At 60.0% G+C, this 24,751-nt stretch overlaps 1 protein-coding gene and 1 pseudogene across 1 annotated transcript in view; one reads left to right on the top strand and one right to left on the bottom strand.

Annotated features, from left to right (window-relative positions):
* The first annotated feature begins 4,983 nt into the window (after positions 1-4,983).
* On the top strand, positions 4,984-6,211 carry LOC140635989 (heterogeneous nuclear ribonucleoprotein A1-like; annotated as a pseudogene).
* A 5,599-nt stretch (positions 6,212-11,810) lies between these two features.
* Positions 11,811-24,751, bottom strand: part of PKP1 (plakophilin 1) — a 45,781-nt gene continuing 32,840 nt past the window's right edge. The window contains exons 6-14 of the mRNA XM_072831372.1: positions 24,498-24,675; positions 23,131-23,245; positions 21,393-21,548; positions 20,487-20,663; positions 19,071-19,224; positions 18,538-18,724; positions 17,840-17,924; positions 15,223-15,325; positions 11,811-14,355 (exon numbers count right to left, since the gene is read on the bottom strand). Of these exons, the coding sequence (XP_072687473.1) occupies positions 15,251-15,325; positions 17,840-17,924; positions 18,538-18,724; positions 19,071-19,224; positions 20,487-20,663; positions 21,393-21,548; positions 23,131-23,245; positions 24,498-24,675 (1,127 nt within the window). The 3' untranslated portion in view covers positions 11,811-14,355; positions 15,223-15,250. The remainder of the gene's footprint in view (positions 14,356-15,222; positions 15,326-17,839; positions 17,925-18,537; positions 18,725-19,070; positions 19,225-20,486; positions 20,664-21,392; positions 21,549-23,130; positions 23,246-24,497; positions 24,676-24,751) is intronic.

The following is a 24,751-nucleotide window of genomic DNA, read 5'->3' as shown; positions in this document are numbered from 1 at the left end:
GGAAAAGGCTGTTCCCATGGCCTGATGACCATTATAAAAGAAGGTGTGACTCCCTCCTGAGGGAGAGGGAGGGAGGGAAGGGCTTTTGCAAATCCGGCAGCTGCTGGGCTTCTGCAGGAAAGCTCTATGCCTTGCCCACCTGGAGAATGCGCGACAGCAGCTGGAAGAGGTTTCGAGCCCAAACCTGGCCTGGGCTTTTGCTGACACTGTGGTTAGATGACACGTGGAACTGGCAGGGCCAGTTCTGACAGCCTGACTCACCAGCTTCCTCGGCTGCCTGCCTCCCTCCTGCCACCGGCACCGTGTGGGAATCTGTGTCAGAACAAGACTGTGGGCTCCCCAGCCCCTGCCGGGGCGCTCGGGCAGGCTACGGCCAAGGTCTGGGCTCCTGGAGACCCCAGAGGAGCAGGAGGGGCCGCGGGGAAAGGGGTCTTGGAGGTGTTCCGAGAGGCAGAACTCGGGGGACCCCACACACCTTATTTTAGCGGAAAGGAAGGGGGTGAGGAGGCTTTCCCAAGGCCGCCCACTGGCTCTGGGGCAGAGCGGACGTTGCCTCACAATTTTACTGAGACGTCACTTTTTGTGGCTTCCGACCGCTTCCCCAGCTGGAACGAAATTCCCTGAGAATAAATTTATCCCAAAGCCGGATCCGTCCACACTGGAGAGTTCCAGTTCTAAACACCAAGAGGCCCACGGCCAGTTTCCTTGCTCCTTTCGAGATCCCGCTCTCCGGGGAGGCTCAGAGTAGGAGCCGCCACAGGCCGGGGGCCCCTGCAGTCTGGACCTTTGCATGACGTCCAACGGGGGCTCAGAGAGGCCAGGAACCCAGCAATTTCAGGGCTGGATGACAGAGGAGACTAGACCCGTGTGCCCCAAATCGGAGAGGCCCCACTCCACGGGCTATGGTGCCATTCGGGCCACATCTGGTGTCCTAGGCCCCATTCAGAGCCCCAATTCTTAAGCGGGATGAGGACAACCTGAGATGCGTTCAAAACCCGGTGCCCCAGAGAGCGAAGGGGAGCTAACCCATGCCCAGTAAGGAAAGTCAGAAGGATCCAGAAGGTCTAGGCTGGGTATATGGCTGTTCAGGTACTGAGAGAACTGTCTGGAGGAGGACACATAGCCCCGTGCCCCAGGGCGCCGGTGGGTGAGCCGCGGGGTCCGACCCCGGGGGCTCAGGGGCCGCTGTGCAGAGAGCGACGAGGGAGGCCGGGGCCGCTTGTAGGGCCGGTGCAGCAGGAGACCGCCCCGGGGTCCCCTCAACTCCGCGTCCTTGCAACCGGAGCTCATGCTCCCTGCTGGACCCCGGCCGGTGCTGAGGAAGTTGCCGTTGGGCCCACAGGAGCTCCGCGTGCACCGAGGGCGAAGTAGACCTGCGCGCAGGTGCAGGACCCCGGGGCCCGCGGCCGGAGGGCACGTCGAGTTCGGGAGATGCCTCCAGGGGCGCAGAGGGAGTGGAGGGGCAGGGCCAGGGGGGCCTCGGGGCATCTGGGACACTCCAGCACGTGAGACCCAGGTTTCTCTGCAGAAAATTGGGAGCCGGGTGATGTTTGTGTGCAGAGGAAGGATGTTGTCGGGTCGCTCTCGGGGCACACCGTGGTGCCGGCAGGTGGGGGGAGCGGAGGCGGGGCCCGGAAGGCGCACCTTGAAACGGCCAAGGCCGGGCCTGGGGCGGTCCCGTGCAAGACTCTGGTTGTGGCTGTGGGGTCGAGGTGCCATCTCAGAGCTGGAAGGGCTTGGGGACCAAATGTGAAAGGAGATATGAAAGACGAGTTCTTGCTGGGATGACTGGGTCGGTGGTGACTTCATTGACCTTAGTCCTTTGTTTCTCAAAAGCAAACAACCCCAAATACGGGTGGCTCAGGTTGGCTTTAAGCTTGCGGAGCCCTGAGTAGAGAAAGGCAGGCCCCGGGAGGTGGCAGGCAGCTGGCAAGCAGCAATCTGGAGAGCCACCGGGGGCCTGAGGCTTGCTACCTGCTCTCTCCCGGCGTGGTGCCTCAGTTTCCTCTGCATGACAGACAGGCAGACCCAATCTCCTCACTTTTTAGCAAAGCCCCAGATCCTCTCCTCTGCCTCCCTCCTTCCCTCCTGCATCTCTTGCTCCATCCCACACCTGTCTGCCAATTGTCCCAAATGTCACAAACCTCCTCTCAAGATGACCTGGTAGGTTGACAACCAAGTGAATTGGCTCTGCTCCCTGGACCAGCCCCACCCCCATCCCAGCCGCTGTGAGTCAGCGTGACCACCAGCGCGCCTGTGGACCCGCACGGCTCCCACCCGCCGGCAGTGAAGGCGGGGGGGCCCTTCCCACTGTAATCCTAGTGGTTCGCTCTTGGGTCACCTTTGCCAATTTGGGAGAGAGCTCACCTTTATCACTGGAAAATATTTGTGCATTGACTAGAAGCTACTACAGGCAGAATCCAGGAAGAGAAGGTCTGGGGCCGCCCTGGAACTTCACTTCAGTGTAGACCATTGCAGTCATCTCCGGGTCTCCGGGCCACTCCCCTCATTTCCCTGCAGACTTTAGCTCCAGTCTGCCACCACTTTCTCCATGTGGGTTCTCTCCTAATTCTTGGTGATTTCAACGTCCAGGAGGACGATCCTTCCAACAGCCTGGCCTCTTGGTTCCTTGATCTCCCATCCACCACCGAATTTGCCTCTGTCCTAGCTCAGCTACTCACTCCCTCGGTCAGCTCATCCTACTGTTACCAAGGATGACAATTTTCCCATGTTTTCCATTTCAAGCGTCACGCTCCCTGACCACCACCTCCTCACGCGCGGCTCACTCTCTCAAGTCGTCTGCCTCTCATAATTCTTCAGACCCTATAATTTACTCATTCTGTCACCTTAATTTTAATCAGCTCTCAAACCCCTTGTTCTCTCCTTAGTTGCTGGGGTTAAAGTTCTCGGCCCATCTCTAAGCACTCCTTTGCACCCTGCCTTAACTCCCTTACTTTGCCTCGTCGTACCTTCTGGGAAAAGTCTCTGGTTAAAAACTCTCCACCCATTCTACACCTGCACCTGTGTGGTAGCGAAATGTGGGTGGAGAACCTCCAGGTCTATGCTGACCCCTTTTAAATTCCTGACACCAATTCGAAGAGGGATCTTAGTGCTGCCCAGCCTTCCTATTACATTGTTGGTTCTTTAGTTCTACTTTCCTAGAGGAAGGTTTCATGCCTCCTCCTCTATCCTCACTCTCAGATGATAATTGAGTTTCTTATCTCACTGAGAACATGGAAGCAAAACAAAGAGAACTCCAACCAGCCTGCTCCTCCCCACCTATCCACTCACCTGCCTCGTTGAGTGAGGATGAACCGTCCACGATCTATCCAAGGCTGAGCCTCCCCTTGTGCATGTCCTATCTTTTCTTGTCTTTCAAGAACATCATTCCAGCATCAAGAACATCCATCCATCATTCCCTCTTTTCCTGTGTTATCAGCTTTTCCTCCTCTCCTAGATTACTCTCATCAGCATAGAAGACATGCTTTTATCTTACTCTTGATACCACATCCACCTCCAGAAATCACTTCATTTCTCTTTCCCTTTACAACAAAACAACTCGTGAAACTGTCAATATTTACTATACATAATTTCATTTTTTCCCCATTTTCTCATGAACCCACTCTAGTCAAGTTTCTACTCTTACTATGTAAACATTGGTGCTCTTATCAAGGCACCAGTGACGTTCATGTCATTAAATTTGATGGTCAGAAGCTTCCATTTTCAGTGATGGTGGAATAGAGCCTATTAAGTCATCTTTCCTACAGATAATAGCTTAAAGCTGCACAAAAAATGAAAAGCAGCAACTGCATGAGGGCATTAAAGCATGACCAAAAAGCAGTCAGGAAATGAAGAGGCGTTGACTCTCAGAAGAATAACAATGCATTGGGTAAGTTTTCTATTTTCATAACTTCTCTCCCAATGGCCAGCTGCAGTTGGCTCTATGCAGACTGTCAAAAGCTTGAGTAAACGCTCCTAGTCTTACTGATTGAAGAACTAGAGGCAAGAGTCTGAGGCATTTGGAACGTGGAGGAGGGAAATATTGAAAAGAGAGTCACAGAGAGAGTTCCATAAATCCTGAATATAGACTCTGCTCAAACCTCTAGGTGACTTTTGAATTATGCATGTGTGGGAAAGGATCCAAACAGCCCAACACAACTAAATGAACTGAACGGAGACCTTAGCTGGTGCTCACCACAAAGGAAGTTTGATTTCAGCCAGTTAATTTCCTTGAAAAAGGAAAATACTAAAAAAAATTTAGTGTTCCTCAAAGAAATATAACACAATCTAGAGGCTGCACAACTTATCATTCATGGTGTCCAGGATGTAACCCAAGCTTACTAACAATAAGAAATAAGAAAATGTAACCCATACTTGAAAGAAAAAGCAATAGATGGAGACTGATCATGAATGCAGATAAAGATTTAATTTCATGAGTTTTAAAAAGGATTTATTATTGTTTTTTTATTTAGAGAGGGAGAGAGTTGGAGAGAAGGGGCAGAGGGAGAGGGAGAGAGAGAATCCCAAGCGGACTCTGCACTAAGCGTGGAGCCTGACATGTGACCCAGTCCTATGGTCCTGAGATCACAACCTGAGCCAAAATCAAGGTTGGACGCTCAAGCCACCGAGCCACCCAGGCATCCCAGCAAGACGGAGATTTTATTTTTTATTTTATTTTATTTTATTTTATTTATTTATTTTTAAGATTTTATTTATTTATTCATGAGCAACACAGCAGAGAGGAGAGAGAGAAAGAGGCAGAGGCACAGGCAGAGGGAGAAGCAGGCTCCATGCAGGGAGCCCGACGCGGAACTCGATCCCGGGTCTCCAGGATCACGCCCTGGGCTGAAGGTGGCGCTAAACCCCTGAGCCACCCGGGCCGCCCTAGACGGAGATTTTAAAGCAAAGATGGTAACTTTGCTCAAAGATAAAAAGGAGCTTTCTGCCCCTGGACGCCGCCGAGTAAGCATCATTACAGTCTCCCCTCCCACCGCCGTCATGTCTAAGTCAGAGTCTCCCAAAGAGCCCGAGCAGCTGCGGAAGCTCTTCATCGGAGGTTTGAGCTTCGAAACGACCGGTGAGAGTCTGAGGAGCCATTTTGAGCAATGGGGGATGCTTACGGACTGTGTGGTCATGAGAGAGCCCAACGCCAAGCGCTCCAGAGGCTTTGGGTTCGTCACGTAGGCCACCGTGGAGGAGGGGGACGCGGCCAGGAACGCCCGGCCGCACAAGGTGGACGGAAGGGTCGTGGAACCAAAGAGGGCTGTCTCCCGAGAAGATTCTCAAAGACCCGGTGCCCACTTAACTGTGAAAAAGATTTTTGTCGGTGGCATTAAAGAAGACACTGAAGAACATCATCTAAGAGATTATTTTGAACAGTATGGGAAAATTGAAGTGATTGAGATCATGACTGACCGAGGCAGTGGCAAAAAGAGAGGTTTCGCTTTTGTGACCTTTGACGACCACGACTCTGTAGACAAGATTGTCATTCAAAAACACCACACTGTGAATGGCCACAACTGTGAAGTAAGGAAAGCCCTATCGAAGCAAGAGATGGCTAGAGCTTCGTCCAGCCAAAGAGGCCCAAGTGGTTCTGGAAACTTTGGTGGTGGTCGTGGAGGTGGTTTTGGTGGGAATGACAACTTTGGTCGTGGAGGGAACTTCAGTGGTCGAGGTGGCTTCGGTGGCAGTCGAGGTGGCGGTGGATACGGTGGCAGTGGGGATGGCTATAACGGATTTGGTAATGACGGAAGCAACTTTGGAGGTGGCGGAAGCTATAACGATTTTGGCAATTACAACAATCAATCCTCAAATTTTGGACCCATGAAAGGAGGAAATTTTGGAGGCAGAAGCTCTGGCCCCTATGGTGGTGGAGGCCAATACTTTGCCAAACCACGAAACCAAGGTGGCTATGGCGGTTCCAGCAGCAGCAGCAGCTATGGCAGTGGCAGAAGGTTTTAATTACTGCCAGGAAACAAAGCTTAGCAGGAGAGGAGAGCCAGAGAAGTGACAGGGAAGCTACAGGTTACAACAGATTTGTGAACTCAGCCAAGCACAGTGGTGGCAGGACCTAGCTGCTACAAAGAAGACATGTTTTAGACAATACTCATGTGTATGGGCAAAAAACTCGAGGACTGTATTTGTGACTAATTGTATAACAGGTTATTTTAGTTTCTGTTCTGTGGAAAGTGTAAAGCATTCCAACAAAGGGTTTTAATGTAGATTTTTTTTTTTTGCACCCATGCTGTTGATTGCTAAATGTAATAGTCTGATCATGACGCTGAAAAAATGTTTTTGTTTTTTTTTAAAAAAAGATATAAAGGAAAATACACCTACAATTAATGAATAAATTGAAAATTATTATGAAATATTATCAAAGAAATACAGAGTATTAAATAGAGCCAAATGGAAATTCTAAGACTGAAAAAATTCATGTAAAATAGAAATTCACTGGATGAACTCAACAGCACATTTACAATGATGGAAAATTTGTCAGTGGACTTGAAGGAAGATCAATAAAAATGAATTAATCTGAAGAACAGAGAGAATAAAAATAAACATATTCAATGATCTGTGGGAAAATCTATAAAGTTGAAATCGGGGGGCCTGGGTGGCTCAGTTGGTTTAACACCCGACTCTTGATTTTGGCTCAGGTCCTGATCTCAGGGTTGTGAAGCTGGGGCTCTGTGCTCAGCAGGGAGTCTGCTTGAGAGTCTCTCTCTCCCTCTCCCATCCATGCCCCAACCCATGCAGGCACTCTCTCTAAATAAATAATTAATCTTAAAAAAAAAAAAAAGACCTGAGCTGAGATCAAGAGTCGAATGCTTAACGGATTGAGCCACCAGGTGCCCCACCTTTTCTCTTTTCTACTTACACGCACTTCCTTGGTCATCTTATCTAGTCTTATGATTTAAAAGCTCTCATATCCTTGCTCAAAGATGTCTGGCATCTGCCTCTTTAGGATGGGGGACACTTGGCCTCAGTTTGTCCCCTCCAGCATCCCGGTCACCAACACTGGGGTCATAAGAGGAGTCCTACTTAATCATACAGCAGCACTAACACTGAGCGTCTGCTCTGTGCCACATGTTGCCTGTGCTGTCACGGATCCTTCGACCAGCCACGCGGCTGTGTGTGCCTGTAGGGCACCTGGCCTCTTCTCTGCGCCAGGTGCTGCGGGGATCACTGCCCGGAGGTGCTCACCCTCTAGTGCAGGAAGAGACGATGGGCTGCCACCATTCCCTGGGGGCGAGTGTTGTGCTAGGCTCCAGCAGAGCCCCCAGAGAGCACCAGAAGGTGCCCTTGGTCCAGTGGGGGAGGCGAGAGCCCTGCAGGCAGACCTGGTCTGCAGTTCAAGAGGCCCGAGCTCCAGGCCTGGCTCTGCTGGTAGAGCTGCTTGCGACCCCACCTGGGTCTGTTTGCTCAGCGGCAAAACAGGGAGGCCGGGCTAGACCAGAGATTTTCCAACAGCTCCTTAGAGCCTGGCGTTCTGAGGGCCCCTCTCCTGGGAAGCAAAGGGGTGGGCAGCGGGAGCCCCTACCCCCAGACGCTTTCCCCAGGGCTGCTTTGATCTTACCTGTTTGGTGTTTCAGCCTTCCATGATAGGATTCCGGGGCTGAAAACGGTGCGAAGATCACCTGACAAGGGGAATCCTGAAGACGCTTCCAACGCTGACAGCCTGAGACTCTGATGTGGGCCAGTTCCCCAGGGTGGGCCCAGGATGCTGGAGGGTGAGGCCAGGGTGCCACGTCCGTCCTGCTCCCTGTCCGCCCGCCTTCCAGGCCCTGGCTCCGGGGCCTACAGCTCCCCATCCACAGGCCTGCTCTGGTCAGTGAGGTCGAGAACAGACTCTGCTCCCAGGAGGGCCCAAGCTCAGGCAGGGTGGGGGCCGGTGGGTCTGGCTCTGGGCTGGCAAAAGAAAACCGGATGGAGAGTTTGGGCAAGAAAGGTTTCTTTCAGAGTCAGGCCTGGCTTCTTGTCCATGAAACGGGCCTTTATCAGCTTGGAGGCTCCGCGAGGTGGTGGAGGGGGGTGCGGTTCACTCCTGGGTTTGTCTAGAGATCCTTTTCCAAGGACAATAATTTTTTTTTCCCCAGCAGTTTCTTGCTCCAAGAGGGCACGACAGTACAGGACGGTCACTCGAGGGCAGGGAGAAGTCAGCCTAACTGCTGGCAACTGCTGACTAAATGCAGGTACAGCGAAGGGGGAAGAGCAACAGCCTCGGCCTCAGACCTGGTCCAAATTCTGCGTCTATTGCTCACCGGCTGTGTGGCCTGAATAAGTGACTGAGCGTCTCTGAGCTGTAGTTTCACTGTCTGAGAAATGGGAATGGTCAAACCCGCCTTGTAGCATCGATATGAAGACTAAATGTAATTAATATATGCACCCTTAGGTGCACCCCTAGGTCTACACCTGGGCCCCACAGTGCAGCCATACCGTCCTCCAGGAAAACTCTGGGTCCCAGAACACAGGAGTGGAGCTTGGGAGGATCCCGAATGGCACATGGGGCACCGTGGGGGTTGGAGACCTGCTTGAAGGGTTCTTTCCTTCTTTCCTTCCTCCTTTCTTCTTTTCTTTCTTTCTTCCTCCCTTCCCTCCTTCTCCTCTTTCCCTTCCCTCCCTCCCTCCCTCTTTCCTTCCCTCCCTCCCTCCTTTCTTTCTTTCTTTCTCTCTCTCTCTTTCTTTCTTTCTTTCTTTCTTTCTTTCTTTCTTTCTTTCTTTCTTTTTTTCTTCTTTCTTCTTTCTTTCTTTCCTTCTTTCTTTCTTCCTAAGGTTTTATTCTTTATTTGAGGCAGAGAGAGAGCACGGGTGGAGGCGGGGGCACGATGGGCGGGCAGAGGCAGAGGGAGAAGCAGGCTCCCCGCCGGGGCCCAATGTGGGGCTCCATCCCAGGACCCCAGGGTCACGTCCTGAGCCGAAGGCAGGCGCTCACCCCCTGAGCCAGAGGCGCCCCAAAGCTTCCATTCTGAGCGAGGTGTATGGGGCAGGAATTTAATGGCCTTGTGTACAGGGGTGAGAATTAGGGCCCAGAGATTTGAACCGCCTGGTTAGCTTGGGGGTATTTTCTTAGGGAATCCACTGCCCGTGGAACCTGTCAGCAGCTGACTAGCGGGTCCGGGGCAGTGGGAGCACGCAGTCCTTTCGTGTCCGGGACGTGTCTGCTGATGTGCCAGTGCGGGGCGTCCGTTTGACAAAGTCCCCTGGGAGGCTGCCGTGGTGGCCTTTGTACCTGCTGGAGCCGTGTGGCCTCGGGGTGGGGGGTGGTGGCGGGGAGGACCAGTTGGGGAGCCGGTGCACCTGCGGGACACTGCAGCATCTTGGGGGCTCACTAGTCCCATGTTCTGACCAACCACGGGGTGATGTTGACCGCGGGTTCTGCTCAGCCCACGTGGTGCGAGTTGGAACTCTCCGGATGGCTTGTCCGCGGAGCATGTGACCCCCCCCCCCCACCGTAGGGCCCCGTGCAGCATGGCCTCCGCGTGGGGGTTGGCTTGCGCCCCAAGGCCCCGGCACTGGGCAGGCACCCACGCCCCCAGCGGCCCAGGGCACGGGGTGGGGATGGAGGACGCCGGGGCTGCTGCGCGCTGCTGGGGAAGCCGCTTTCTCTCTTCACTTCTGCCTCCGCCCGTGTGGCCCCGAGCTCTGCTCGGTCACTCGCCTGGGCCAGGGCTCAGAGCAGGAGACGAATCCGCCAAGGCTCTGAAAGGTAAAGGGATTATTATTTGGCCGCTCCAGGAAAAACACTACTGTTATTTTTAAAGACTTTATTTATTTATGAGAGACATGGAGAGAGGCAGAGACACAGGAGGAGGGAGAAGCAGGCTTCATGCAGGGAGCCTGATGCAGGACTCGATGCGGGGACCCCAAGGTCACGCCCTGGGCGGAAGGCAGCCCCTCCACCGCTGAGCCTCCAGGCTCCCCCAAGCACCACCAAGACTATTGTTATTGTTAACGACTTCTGTTCCCTCTTCCTCTGCATTTTCTTTTTTTTTTTTCTTTTTTTCTCTGCATTTTCACAAGTGATGCACAGAGCCTTTGTCTCTGCAGGAGCTTGGGCCCCCGGGGGGGGGGGGGTGGGAATCAGTGGGACAGGCCAGCTGCAAAGGGATAGAAGGAAATGGCTTCAAGGCTCAGGGACAGATGGACTCAGGCAGCCTGGCTGTGGGGTTGGGGAGACTCCGCCTCCAGGACCTTGGGACCCTTCCCTTGGCACCATCTAGGCTTCCAGCTGTTCCCACAAACAGGTGCCCCCCAGTTTGGTCCTGCCCTCTGCTGCTGGGGCCCAAGGCCCTCCCAGGCTCATAGGCTAGTCCTCTGAGGGGCCAGGAAGGCCTGTCACCCTCTTGGTCGGGGATGCCCCACTGAGGACCTCAGCAGCCCTTTGCCGCCCCTACACGTTAGAGGCACTTGAACCCGTGTCGGGTGAAATTTCTCTGCTGTTACTTTTAATTTCCCAGAGATCACACCACACGTGAGAACTTTTGGGACGTGAGACGGCTGATCTGTCTCGGTCCCGACTATTTGGAAATCCTAGATGTGCGGCGCCCGTGGGCTCAGTGGCGGAGCGTCTGCCTCTGGCTCAGGGCGTGACCCTGGGGTCCCCGGATCGAGTCCCACCACGGGCTCCCTGCATGGAGCCTGCTTCTCCCTCTGCCTGTGTCTCTGCCTCTCTCTGTGTGTCTCTCATGAATAAAGAAAGAAAATCTTAAAAAAAAAGAAAAAGAAAGAAAGAAATCCTGGCTGTAACCGTGATGGCGATGTCAGGTGCATGTTGCACTGTCCCGTGTTGGACGACCCCACGTTCCCAGCTGCGAGAACGTGGCGTGGACAGCAGGGGATGACCCAGGGGAGCCAGACACGAGCGAGCGACATCCCGACTCTGCTACACCAAGTGCAAAACAGGCAAGACCCCCGTGTGCTGTCATGAGCAGGATGGCGGTGACCCTCGAGAGGGGACAGTTAAGGCCGGGCCCCAGGGGGGTTGGTCCTCGGTCTGGGCGCCGCCTGTCGGGGGCATCAGAGGGCAGCGCGCCGTCGCGCCATGTGTTTCCCGCGTGACTGTGTGGTCCTGGAGGACGCTTAGCGTCAGACATTTCTTGATTTTGCATTTGTCATCCAAGCTCGCATATCGGAGCCACTGCATGTTTTCAGGTCTCAGGATGTCCCCAGGGGCCCCAGACCCAGCATGTTGACAATCTGGGCCGCAGACAGCCCCAGGCTGAGGAACAGGCTGGGAACAGCCCTTCCTCCCGGGTCACGCTCAGAGCCACCGAACCAGAGGCCCGGAGCGCGGGGGCCCCGAGGCCGGGAGTCAGCACGCGCCCCAGCTGGGAGCAGCGCGTCCGGCCCGGCCCTCCGGTTCGCAGCCCTCTGCCGCCGGGTGGCCCTGACGCGGGCGGATGTGCAGACCAGCGCCGGGAACCGTCCTCCTGGTCTTAGAGGGTTCCTCACGCCTCTCACCCTATAAGCCCGTGGCGGGCCCACGCACCCTCCGCCTCTGTGCGCCTGAGCACCTCGCGGGATGCAGGTGAGGTGCACCTCCGGGAAACGGGCTCCTCTCACGTCCTGAGCTTCATCTCCTAGAGCAGCCCCGGCCGCCGCCCTCACGGGGGCACACGGGGCATCCGGGCTCCCCTCTAAGCCTCGCGTGACTCATTCGTGGGACTGGGTAGTGATGCTGGCACCGCGGAGCCACCGTGGGGCTCAAGGGCACGGACGTGGCGCCGTCTCCCTCGCCCGGCGCAGGCTCAAGAAAGGAGTGAGCGGCTCCTCTTTCCTCAGCGGCACCCCCAAATAACTCACGGCTCACAAGGTTCAAAGAAATGCCAGCAATTTATTGATTTCCTATATTTCCAAAAAAAGCAAATACATAGTGCATCACACAGGGGCCCCGGGCCGGGCCAGCATGACGTTCTTACACAAGCAGGGCGCAGAGGGAGGGGTGTGCTCCGGGGGGTCCTGGGTGTTCCAGCATCATCCCCTGGGCTTCCCTCGCCCATCCATCACCCCGGCCTTCCCCCTCCCAGCCACCCCAGCCTTCCGCCGGGCTCTGAGGCGGGCAGGACGCAACAGCACCGTCTCCGCGTGTCCAGAGAGAGCCCTTCACTGCATCACAAGGGGAGGCGCGGGGGCGGCGGGGTCTGGCCCCCACTGGACAGGCTGCCGGTGGCCAGTGAGCGGCTCTGTCTCAAGCACAAGAGATCCTGGGGGCAGGGCAGGGCCAGGCAGAGACTGGGTGGTCTCCGTCCTGCCTCGCTGGCCCCAAATTGCAATGTCTTGTTTGGGGTGTCAACCGAGTCGCGTGAGGCTGCTGCGTGCTGAGGCTACTGAGCCGTCCTGGGCAAGCCCCGTCCTCCCCGTCTTTAGGAAATGCACCCTCAGGACCCTCTCCATTGTGCCTCTTCCAAGGTGACAGCCGTGGGTCAGAGGCCCAGACGACAGTCCCGAGAAAGCACAAGAGAGGCTACAACATCAGGCCTGGCCTGACCTTTGCCCTCGGCCCATGGCTCCCCGCCCGCCGCCACCCCCTGCCGTGGGCCCCCACACTCCCTGTTTCCCTCCCGCCCTGACAGGACTGGGGGTCCCCAAAGCCCAACAGCCCGCATCTCCTGCTTCCTCCCGGAGAACAGAAGCTGCGTGAGGACAGGGCCGGGGGCTGTTTTGTTCACTGACGGATGCTGAGTGCTGAGGACGCTGCCTGGCACCTCTGGGTGCTCCGTACATATTTTATTCTAAGGAGTGAATTCCTCTGAGCCCTGGTGGCGGGCAGAGGACCCTCCTGGAACCCGCGGCCAGGGCGGGAGCCAGGAGTAGGCCTTCCATCACCAGCAGGCAGGGCCCACAGCAGCCGGGGACACGGGGCAGGTGGCCTGTCATCCCACGTCTGGCCCCGGTCTGTCGCATGTCTTAACAGGCATGTCCTCAGTCCAGAAGGGGGCTTTCCGGGCCTGACTGCTGGGGTGAGGGGTGGGGCCGGATTAGGGGGGTAGCATGGGCCGGGGCGGGGGGGCACGGGGCCTGAGGGGAGAAGCAGAGAGGCCGTGGGCCACTCCGGGCTGAGGCCACCAGGGCGAGGGCAGGCGGTGGAGGCGGACAGCGGGGAGCCTTGGGAACCTGCTCGGCTCTGGCTCAGTGTGGACTGAGCATTGACAGCGAGCGCTCCCCGGAGGCCCTGACCCCAGGAGGCCCCGCTGCTGCTTCCCCTCTGCAGTGGGCAGCCGGCTGGGCGCCCGGGTGTGGCCGGCGCCCCTGACAAGCCTCTTATATCACATCCCCCGTGGTTTTCCCCAAAGACACGGTGGAGGCAGGGTGGCTGGGGGTTCGGGGAAGGTGGGGCTGGGGCTTGTAGGTGCCCGGAAGTGGTAGCTCCAGGGACCCAGAGCACACCCCCTCCCACTCCGCAGACCCTCCTGCCTCATTTCCCAGCGGCCACTGTCCCACCGGAGCCTGGGGCAGGTGTCTGTCTGTCCAGCCCCAGCCTGTCCCCTCTCCCCTGGGAATAGGAAGGCCAAACAGCCACTCCCCCAACAGCTCTTTGGCTCTGAGCACCGTGTCGCCTTCTTTCTCCTGAAACAAATAGGTGCCAGGCCCCTGACGGCAGATGCTTTCTAGACTGAGGCTCCTCTGACTGGTACCCACCCCGGAGAATGGCCAGCCCCGTCTGCTGCTTCCTGCTCCCCCGGAACAGGCGTCAGACAGCAAAGCAAGCGTGACTGTCCTTGCCCGTCCCCTGGAGCCCAACCCTGTCCAGCCCCAAGCCCCGTGGCGACGCAGGAGGCGCAGTCTCATCAGACAGCTGTGTCTTGCCAGCCTCCCTTCCTGCAAAGCTGCCTCTCGTAGGGGTAGGTGGGCCTTCCCCACCCCGGAGACGGCTCCCCTGTGATGCTTCCCTGCCCTGGGCGCCCGCCCCGGCCCCGGCATGACACATTTGGGAACCGCTCGAAAAGCACAGGTAGCGTAGAAACATGGGACAGTCCTTTTTCCCACCGCAGGACCTGAAGGAACAGCTTAGCTTTTTGCAGTTTGTGGTCATGCTCTCAGGCGCTCACACCAAGCGTGCACGCGTGCGCGCACACTTACATCGTACATACATATATATATATACCATTTCTCAGCGGAAGAAGTATTGACATGAAACATAAGCCCCTTTAACTCAAGAAAAGTCCCCCCCACCCTTCCCAACCCTCCCTCCTTGCTTGCCAGTTCCCCCAAGGAAAAAAAAATCTAAAAATATTTCCATCATCCACAGTTTTCAGGGTTGCTTTCCATTGCATTTGAACCTTTCCAAACACTGCACCGGGTGGACAGAGCCACCCCTCCAGCAAGGCCTGAGGTCTTCTCAGCTGGGTTGTATCATTTCTGGAAAAGGAGAAGGCGTCCGGTTAGCACGTGGAGGGAGACACCGCCACACCGGTAGGTCTGGCCCATCCTGCCACCCCCTCCACCCGCACCTGCCAGGAGAAGGTGTCTGACATCTTATTTATCTTCATCTGCGTCAAACTCACAGCCCTCTCCCCCACCAGGACCCTCCGCAGGTGCCGGGGTGCTGGCAGAGAGCCCCCTTCAGCTCAGGGGACGACCCTGTCCTCACGCCTGGCTCTCCGCAGATGGCTCCACACCAGGTCACATCTCTGGTGACCCTCTAGAGAAGCCTGATGATGTCACCCGCATCAGAAACGCTCTGGGTGCTGTAGTCTAAGGATGCACTTTCCACTCCAGAGCCACCGAGTCACAACGGCTGGGGTCGGGGCCCGGAGTGTGCACTTTAGGGAGCATCCCAGGCGATTCTAATGAAAGCTAGGGCTTGCATAGGCCTTTGTCGTAGGCACCGGTTCGGAGCTTTCGGCCCCTGCAATCAGCAGCTGGAAACAAGCTTATCCACGTTAGCCCTGTGTGGACTGGAAAGTGAATCATAAAAAGGATAAGGAAGTGAGCAGTAGGTGTGCAAAGCTGGAACGGCACCTCCCAGGTTGTGCAGTGCACAACCTACACAGCTGTACCTAGGAGTTCTGTGCAGACGTCTGGCCTGCTGACGCTCTCAGGACGTTGCACTCCCCTAATGGCCTGTGGTTGGGACGGCCCACGGCACCCTTGCCAAGTGGTCTATACGGCTGTCCTCACAGGCCCTGTGTCAGCTGTGGCCGGGCTGTCCCCAGGGAGCGCAGGCCCCGCCTCGCCCTCGGGTGTCCGGGAGGTGCCTCTGCCCTGGGGGGAGCCGATTCTTACCTGCAATCTGTACTTGCTCGGCGGCCCCTTAGAATCGGGAGGTGAAGTTCCTGAGGCTGTTGGGTCCGGTTAAGGCCCCCAGCATGTTCCTATCCAGGCCTTGCTGCGGGGTGGGGGTGGGGGGGGGCAGAAACAGCAGCTGCATGACATGCTCTAGGATGAAACGGTGGGACTTCCCGCGGGGCCGGCGACTGCCCTCCCAGGGTGCCTTGCACACGTGTGTCAGGGCTAAGCCCGGCCTAACCAGCCACCACCAAGGCCCCGGCTCCCCCGGGTAGTGAAGTGCGTCTGGGCCTCCAGCAGCGCCTCTGCGGTTCCCACGCGCACCCGCAAAAATCCTAGTGGAGGCACGCGGGCTTCAAGCTCACGGTCATTACTCTTTAAACACTACGATACCCACAAGCACATTAGAAAAGCTGTTTGTTTGTCTCCCTCTGACTCTCCCCGTCCGGGGTTTTGCTTTCCTTTCCCATCTTGACAAGAGCCCTTGGCAGGGAGGACGCGTCCGGTCCAGCGTTTCTCACTCGCCGCAGCGGCGGGGTGCCGGCCCTGGGAAGCTGCCGGGCGCGTGGGCTCCCTGGGCTCCCCTTGCCTGCCTGTCCTCCCCCCTTCGGCCCCGCCAGCCCTGCGCGCCTGCGGAGGAGTGACACGATCTCGTTTCTGTGGCCTCTCCCAGCATACAGCAGGCGCTCAATAAGTGCTTTGCAGTGAACGAGGACAGCGGAAGGGGCCCCTGGTGGCAGCCCGCCCTCAGTCCGGCCTGTGGGAACATGAGGGATCCAGATCCCGGGTGCCTGGGAGCCCGCGGCCCGCTGGGTCGGGGCGTGCACCACACGGTGCTGGTTTCTCCGCCGCCCATGCTTGCTCGCTCCTGTTTGCCTGGACTCGGTGGAGGGAGCCCAGGTGCGCGTTCCTGGGTCCCGGGCGCTCCTGCGTGACTCCCTCATCACGGCAAACTCCTACTCTGCAGGGTGCACAGAAGCCACCGGCGGCTTCTCTAGAGGGTCACCCCCCCCCACCTGCTGCGGCTGACAGGACTCGACGGAGGTGGAGCCCGGGCGCAGGCAGCCCCGCTGTCAGGTGTCGGGGAGCCGTGGGGGCCCAATGGCGAGCTGGTTCCTGCTGGCTCCGTCCGGAAGGGTGCTAACTAGGCAGGGGACTGTCCGCGTGCCTCGCCTTGGGTGTGGTCTCGGGATCCCCGGGTGGGCCGAACCTTCTGGACCCCATGGAAGGGCTTAGGGCCTTCTCACCAGGGTCCTCCCCCGCCTCCCTTCCGCTGTGTCTCCCGGGCGGCTGCAGGCGGGTGGGGGGCCGGGGAGGAGCGCTACGTTGTCCACCAGGGGACAGGGTTCCCCCCGGCCCGGGCCTTCCGACGTGCCCGTCGACTCTGACCTCCACGGGCCTCCCTCCAGTCTCCTCCCTGCAGGGCGGCTGTCCCCACATCTCCCTCTACCCCCTGCGCCCCCTGGGTCCTGTGGTCTCCTCGTCCTCCCGCTGCCCCTTCACCGTCTCCTGCTCTGTCCACTCCTCCGCATCCCACGACAAACACGCCTGGGTCCCCTCTGCCATGGAACAGGGCTCTTTTCTTCCCCATCCCTTTGTCTTCCTCCTTCCTGGGCCAAACTGAGGGGCGCAGCTCTGCCTTGTTCCATCCTCCCCACCCCTCCTCGCCCATGCAGGGGCCCCAGGGCTCCCCTCGAGTCGCCAGCAGGGCCCTCACAGGCGGCGCTTTGGGATCCCCGCGTCTGGGTCCTCCCTGCGGCCTCAGCAGCCCTGGAGCTGCCGCCCACTCTCCAGTGCTGCCCCCCATGGGCTTCGGGCCCCTCCTGGCCACCTTGCACAGCCCCTCCGGCTCCCTGGCCCCAGAGGAGGCTCCTGTCCTGCTTCTGCCCTATTCCCCCGGGCGACCCCACACCTGTGCCCCGTGATGGGCCTGCCGCTCCCGTGGCTTCGCCCGCCCAGCGCTCCTGCCTGCGTGGCAGCCTGGCCTCTCTCCTCGGGTCCCGCACCCGCACCCGCACCCAGTCCCATCCCTTCGGACTCCTGATATCGGGACTGCTCTCCCTCTTCCCACAGGGCTACCCGGCCTCTCCGACACCCACCCGTTTCTGCAGTGTGGCCACAGCGTCTCCAGGCTTGCGCCGGGCACCTCCCAGTCCCTCTGACTGTCCCTGCCGACCAGGGGGGCTTCCAGGTTTGCTTTAATCATGAAACTCTCTACTTCAACCCCCCCAGGGCCCCCGGGCTCTGGCCCACACTGACCTGTGCAGCTACACCAGGCCCTCGGGTGAATTCTGTGCCTTTTGTTCCCCCACTTTTCAGTTTGCTCCTAAAGGATCCTACCCCGGGCCCCTCGCACACTTCCTTGATTCCCTCTGCCCTCCGCGTGCCCAGCAGCCTCCCGGGATTCCAGCCCAGAGACTTGTTCAGAGTGTGATCACGTTCATTGTTGCGCAGGCTCCCCCGGGGGCAGGCTGGCCATGCTGCCTCCCTCTTCTCGCCCCACTGGCTTTGCTTCAGCGCAGGGGGTGCGCAGGAGAGCCTTCGGGGCAGGGGGCAGGGGTGGAGGGTGGTGCGCGGTGGGATGGTGGGACGGTGGGACGGCGCGGGCCCTTACCTGTCTGAGGACACCCTGCAGTTCCTTGCTGGACCACATGTCAGACAGGAGGAGGCGGGCAGCTTCCGCAGCCTTGGGTGAGGCACTGGGCAGGCGGGAAGTTCATTTGTGGGGTGAGACTTGGGGAGGCATGAGAATGAGCACCCTCCTGCCTCCTCCCCTCCCCTTCGGGCCTTAGAGATGTGGGGCGGCCCCGGGCATGCATGAGAGAGGAGCCCCACTGGGCCGGTCACTCTGTACCCTGGGCACGACCCTGTGGCCCTGCCCACTTAGAAGTACCTTAGGATTGTCTCGGGGGCCGTGAGGGGGAAGTGCCCCCCATTCTGGTCCCCCGGCCCTCGTCCTGGGAGGAAGAAGCCTCACGGAGCAGAAAAAAGTTCCCACCCAGCGGGGTCCGCTGCTCCGTGTCTCCTGCTGACCCTCTGGGGACCTTCCCGTGTGGCCCGCAGCTGAGGATGCACTGCCTCTGTCTCCTCTGCGCAGCCCGGAGGCCTGGCTGCTGGACTCCGCCCCGCAGTGCTCTTGGCTTCTGGACCTTCTCTGCGTCCAAGCCTCCCCCTGTCTGCACGAGGCGCTGCTGCTCCCCTGGCCCCCCCCCCCCCGCCCGGGCCTTCTCAGGGAGCTGCCTGCTTTGCCTGGGGAGCGGGCAGGGTGGGGTGGAGGTGTGTGGGCAGGAGGCCAGCCCCTTCCCGGCCCACCTGCTGCGGCACAGGTTGATGATGTTGTTGACCATGCTGCTGGTGAAGTACTGCTTGGCCATCTGCGGCTGGGAGGCCATCAGGTTCCTCACCGTGTAGCAGGCCGAGGACAGGATGTCTTCCGAGTTGCTGGTGTTCCCAGTGTGACTGGTGAGGAGCCTGGTCACCTCGGGGAATACCTGGTTCCCTGAGAGAGAAAGGAGCAGAGGGCACGGGGTCAGAGGGCCCAGGGACGGAGGGGCCGAGGGGCTCCCCCTGGGGCCACAGTCCCCGACTGTCCTTGCCAGGGTCCTGGAAAGGGGACCCCTCAGAGCAGCAACGCAGGGGGGGACCCAGCTGCGACCTCTGCACACCTGCTCCCCATCTCGGGGTGACCTGCCCTTGCTGCCTCCCAGCCTCTGTCGTGGAATGCCCGCCCTCGGGTGGGCTGAGAGGGTGGCCTTGCAGCCGGCTCTGGAAAGTGGCGCGTCTGCCAAGTCCTAGCTGGAGGCCCCAGGGGCACGCGGCGGTCTGGGGCTGGGGGGGGCACTTACCCATCGCTCTGTGCAGCACGGGGTGGCGGGACATGTTGCTCAGGAGGGAGGCTCCAGACCGCACCACATCAGAGTTGCCTGATTGCAGGAGGCGAGCGATCTGGGGCAGGCCTTTCTCCTTGAGCCCGATCAGCTGGCTCATGCCACTGGACATCTGAGAAAGAAGGGCCGGGTGAGGGCCTTCCCCGCCTGGGGCTCCCCGGGGGCCGCGGTGGAACTGGGCCCGGAAATCCCAAACAAGGGAGCCCCAGCACCTTTTTCTCTTTCGTGTTGGAAGCACGGGCAAAGACAGACAGATGTGCTGGCGCCCCAGGAGCCAACGGAGCTCCCGGGCAAAAATGCACCACCTTCCTGACCTTGACCTCTACTCCCAGACCCGCCTGGGGCCCAGAGGGTGATGAGAGCCACGTCTCGGGCCCCTCGCTGCAGCGGCCCTGATGCCTGGGCAGATGCCGCTGCCCACCCAGGAAGCCAGCCCGCCTCCCTGACGGTTCCCAGCCGGTCCACTCACGCATCCGTGGTGTTTGTCAGTTAAGGGGGCACCGACCACCCTTCGGCTTCCACGCCTCGGTAGAACCCAATACGTTATGTGTTGGGTCCCACCCAGGATGGACCCTCTTCTGGGGGGGCTCCTCTCTCATGGATGCCCGGGACGCCCCACATCTCTAAGGCCCGAAGGGGAGGGGAGGCGCAGGTGCAGCTACAGCCCAGGGCCCCCTGCAAGCAGGTCCGCTCATCTGTGTCTCTAGCGACAAAGCCACCCTGGCGGTCACCTGCTCCCAGACTGGCCTGCAGTTCTTGCAGACCCCCAGCCGCATCCTCTCATAGTCAGGAAAGTTCCTGAGGAGGGATTGCCGGCTGCCTCCCCACCCGAACGCTTGCAGACCGCAGCGGGCCCCTGTGCTCCGTGCCACGCCGCCCGCCAGGTCCTCCAGACTCGATTTGGCCTCTCCATCTACTGAGTCGGCCCGGCTTTCCTTAGACCTGCCCATGCCCCCAACCCTCCATCTCCCCTCTGTCGGTTCCACACACGGGAGACCCCTCCTGCCACAAATATATGCTCCATCCCCATGTCCCCGCCCCCCTCCCCAGGCAGGGCCCAGCGCGGGGTCGGGAGTCACGAGGCACAGGGGACTCTGCGGGCACATAGGGAATCCCACCGGTGTGGGTCCCCCCCCAGCCCCCGCCTGCGAGTTCCTAGAGGGGCCTGGGCCGCTTCTCCTTCCTCATCGCTCCCCCCAGCACATGTGACGCTGCCTCTGTGCGTGTCTGTAGGAGCGAGCTCCGAAGCCCACGGGTGTCCGACAGGACTCAGACCCTGGACACGCTTGTGGGAGGGCAGAGAAGGGAGGCGAGCCAGGCCTTGGCTGGAGCGATGGGGGCGCGGCGGGCGGGAGGGAGGAGGCCGCTCCTCACCAGCCCCTTGCTGGCCGTCAGGTTCTGCAGGGCGCCGGCGCAGGCCTCCAAGGTGGCGTCTTTCTTGCTCTTGCCCATGAGGTTCAGGTAGGTGCGGATGGCATCCGAATGGTACAGCCAGCTGCTGCCCTTGGGGTTGGCCTCTTCCTCCGGGAGGGGGCAGTCGTAGTTGTTGTTCTGGGGACAGAGGGCAGGTCAGCAGGGAGCATCTGGGTGCCCCCCACCTCAGGGTGCTGCTTCTGATGGGAGGCTCCGCAGAAGTGAGCGGGGCTGTCTCTGAGGGGGGCAGAGACCATCTCGGGATCCCGGGACGGGTGCCACAGGCCAGCTCTGCCCAGACCTTCCGGGCGGCTTTTGGGTCTCATACCGCAGTGCTTCCTCCCCTCCCGGAGTCAGATCCCGAGCCTGACCCACCCGGGTCCTGGGCCCAGTTTCCACAGCTGCACCCAGTGGGGGGAGCCTGACCCTGCCTCCACAGCCCCCTCCTGCTTCTGGGGGGGAACCTGGGAGGCTTGGGAGTTGGTGGCAACCGGGCTGGGGGGCTCGGAGGGCTGGCTAGCCCAAACCTTCCCGGGTCGTGGGGAGGCCAGGCCAGACTTGCCAAGCACGCGGTAAGAGGGGAAAGCTCTGCAAACAGGGGGCTGGAGCTTTTGATCTCTGAGTGGTCGGAGCTCCCAGAGCGTGGAGAGCACAGATCCCCCCTGTGTGCAGGACGGAAGGCCAGTCCCCAGCTCCCAGAGAGCAGAGCCGCCCGGGGCTCGGGCTCTGGCCTGCGCTTGGGCCCTCTGGCTGCGTTCAGGCTTCAGGGGTGGGCATGGGGACAGAGGGGAAAGGGTGGGCCGGGCAGCGGGCCAGCGGGGTGCGTGGCGGGCAGGGGCCCTGGCTCCGCGAGTGGGCCGTGCTCACCATCATCTTATCGCTCTTGTTGCTGAAGCAGCCGGTGGAGGACTTCTCCGTGTAGGCGTTGCGCGCGTTGTACTCCAGCTGGCGGTAGCGCGTGGGCACCTCCGCGTCCAGGCGGTAGGAGAGGTTGTGCAGGATGCACATGCAGTTCTCCACGGACTAGGGGCCAAGCAGAAGCAGGGCGGCTGAGCCTGGCCCTGCCCGGAGGGCTTCCCGGGCGCACGCCTGCCCGAGCCAACGAGCCAGGGGCCCCAGGAGGGACGGGCACGGGCAGCCGCCACCGTCTGCAGCGACCCCCCGGACGTCCCCGAGCCTGGATTTGAATCCAGTTCTATCATTTCCCAGCCGGGGGAGCTTGCGTGGCTTGCTTCCCCTCCCGGCCCCGGGTTCTCAGTCGTAAAACAGGACTGTAGCACCTACTTCACTGGGCTACTGGGCAGATCAGAAGCGCCTGGAAGCGCCCGCCATGGGGCAGCACATAGTAGGACACGACTGGCAGCGGCCACTGCTTCTACCGCTACAGCCACTGTGCCGGCGGTCGGGCCGGGCTCCTGAGAACACACCTGTCCCGGCAGGTATCCCAGGACTGGCCTTGACGTATTTAGGCTCCAAAGCCCTGGAGCCCCCATGTCCCTGTGATTCCCCTTTCACGGCTGGCTGGTCCTCAGCTCCCCAAACCACAGGTGCCTGACCTACCCCACGTCCGCACGGGCTGTGAGACTTGGGATCCCGACCCATTTGTCCCCTGGGGACAGGCTGAGGCTTGGGCCAGCAGACCCCCCATCCCAGTGATGCCTGGCCCCGCTAGGGCTTGAGGGGCTCAGGGCTGCAGGGTCCGGGTTACACAGGACACGGGGTGTCGCTTCCAGAGCAGAAAAACATGATGCCCCTCGGGACCTGGCTGAGCTGCTGACTGAGTCTCTCCTGAGGCCCCGCTGTCACTTCCAGTGGAGGAGGCAAAGACAAAATCTCTCCACAAGGAGACCGTGTGCGGGACCCAGTGCCCGTGATGCCCCGACAGTCCCCGGTCACCTGGGGACCACGGAACCTCGCTGTCCTCCCGAGTCGCTGTCCTGCCGTGCTACAAACATCTCAGCCCTCAGTTTCTCTTCCCTCGTGGTTTTTCCTTTCTGTCTCTTTGTGACAGTGTGTCCAGAAGTCCAGAGGGGACAGGAGGGTGGCTTTGCCAATGGCCTCCTTGGGAGGCAGCGGGAAACGGTGGGGGGGCCAGAGCCCCAGTGCAGGGAGGGTCCCTGGGGGCACGAGCGTGGGTCCTCAGGACCACGGGAGCCGTGGAGGTCGCAGAGAGCTCACCCGGTGCCCGGCCCTCTTCGTGCTTTGCTTATTACGTCATTGAGCCCTTCAAGCAGCCCATGAGGCAGCTGGGACCACGGTCACCTCCGGGTGCGCCAAGCGCAGGACAGCACAGAAGGACAAACAGACGTCACGGGGGTGTCTCTAAGCGAGGGACGGGGACCTGCCCCTGCCCCCCGTGCCCCGGCCAACAGAGCTGTCTGCACCCAGCCCTCCCCCTCACTGGCCAGTCCCTGAGCCTCTGTCCTGTCACCAGGCCGTGCCTAAGGACCCCGACAGTGCAGGCCTGCCTCGTGGAGCTGGGGATAGGAGCGAGTCCAGGGCGCCACCCTCACGGGTCTGGGGGAGGCCCTGGGCCTGGGAGCTCGGGACAGAGAGGAGGACGGAGGCCCGGGACCAGCGTGGGGTGCCAGCTGGGCGCGCTCACCTTGTCATCACAGCGGCTGGCGGCCACGCAGTTCTGGACGTAGGCCATGAGGGAGTCAATGAGCCCCGTGTAGTTCCGCATGGTCTGGCGGCCGGCATCGGCCGAGCTCAGGTTCCTGGGGGAGAGAACAGGGAGGGTGTGAGGAGGCAGGGGAGCAGGGGAGGGCGTAGAGAGGAGGCTTGTCGGGGGCACGCAGGTGGGGGCGCAGGGGCAGAGGGGATGGGGAGAGGCTGGAGGCTGGGGAGGAGAAGAGGAAGCCAGAGAAACGAGGACGAGGGAAGGGAACGTCATCCGGCCAGTTCTGCGGCGCCTTCCTGCCTGAGGCTGGGTGGGCTCTCATTTGAGCTCAGCTCTGCGCACCCCCCTGTCTGCCCACCTGGGCCCCAGGCCTGGAACTTTATGACTGTCACGGGCTCCGGGGCAGCTGGCAGGCCAAGGCACATGTCCTCCCACCTGTGGGCACCTGCTGAACGGGGGCTGGAAGCTTCGGCCTGCCCAGTTTCTCTCTGGGGGCAGGAGAAGTGCTGGGGGGTGCCTGGGCCAGGGGCCGGGTCTCAGGATGGAGCCGAGGGGTGGGGGCCACGTGCTGCTTCCCCATGGAAGCTCTGGTCTGTCCCAGCCGTGGGCTCCTTCCCAAGCAGCCTGGGCCTATTCGCTTGGTGCGGGTGCCCCATTGAGTCCTTAGTCCCCTGGCTTTGCTCACTGGAGGCCACCGATGGAGGCTGAGCCACAGGAGCCCAGGCCGACTGCAGCCCTCATTCTGGGGCTCCCAGGAGCTGGGGACCAGGAGCACCATCAGAGCAAGGCGTGGCCCTTCAGGGGACCCATTCTCCGCTTCACCTCCACACCGGCACCCACGAGCCAGCTTCTAACCCCTCTCCGGGTCCCTCCACCAACAGCCCGGGGCCTTGCCTCACTCCCGCGTGGGACGCAGGAGACTTTGCGCAGAGCAGTGCCGCCTTCGTGCCGATGAATATGGCAGCTGGTTTTAGCACCACAGCTGGGAAGTGACTCATTAGGAGCCAATCCACAGACTTTTGCCCAAAAGAACACTCTTCAGGACAGTCCATGAAAGGCATTTTGGGGGGGACGGGGGCGGGGTGGGGACATGGTTGAACCAGTTTGGCGATTCAGATCTGGCATTTCCACTCAGATTTCTACCTAAGTCGGCCGTGGTCCCTTAAGGGGGTTCGGAGTCCCGATCTTTATCGGGGGGTCAGGGACGCCTGGAGTCTGCCATGAGGACCAGTGTGGGCCAGCCCACCTTGCATGCTCTCGGCCCAGGCTGAGTCCTGGCCGAGATGGGGCGGCCTGGGAAAGGCCCAGGGCCGGGGACAAAGAGCCCCGGGGACCTGCTCTCCTCTCACCTCAAGCAGCCGGTGGCATTGAAGAAGACTTCGGGGTCCACCATTTCCCGGGTCACGTTGCTGTTGCCGTCACACCAGCCGGAGAAGGGGATGATGACCCGGTCGGCCAGCACAGGCAGGGCGTCGGCGATGAGCTCCTCCTTCAGCTCGTCAGTGGACGACAGGTTCCAGAGCAGCCCTGCAGGGTGGGGACGGTCAGCTCCACACAGGCCAGGCTCGGGAAGGGCCCAGGCAACGGGGTGCCTCCCCAGCCT

This window comes from Canis lupus, chromosome 6 (assembly GCF_048164855.1).
Source record: "Canis lupus baileyi chromosome 6, mCanLup2.hap1, whole genome shotgun sequence".
NCBI classification, from domain to species: Eukaryota; Metazoa; Chordata; class Mammalia; order Carnivora; family Canidae; genus Canis; species Canis lupus.
Note: the sequence above shows the minus strand (reverse complement) of the source record. Positions and strands in the feature narration are given on the sequence as shown.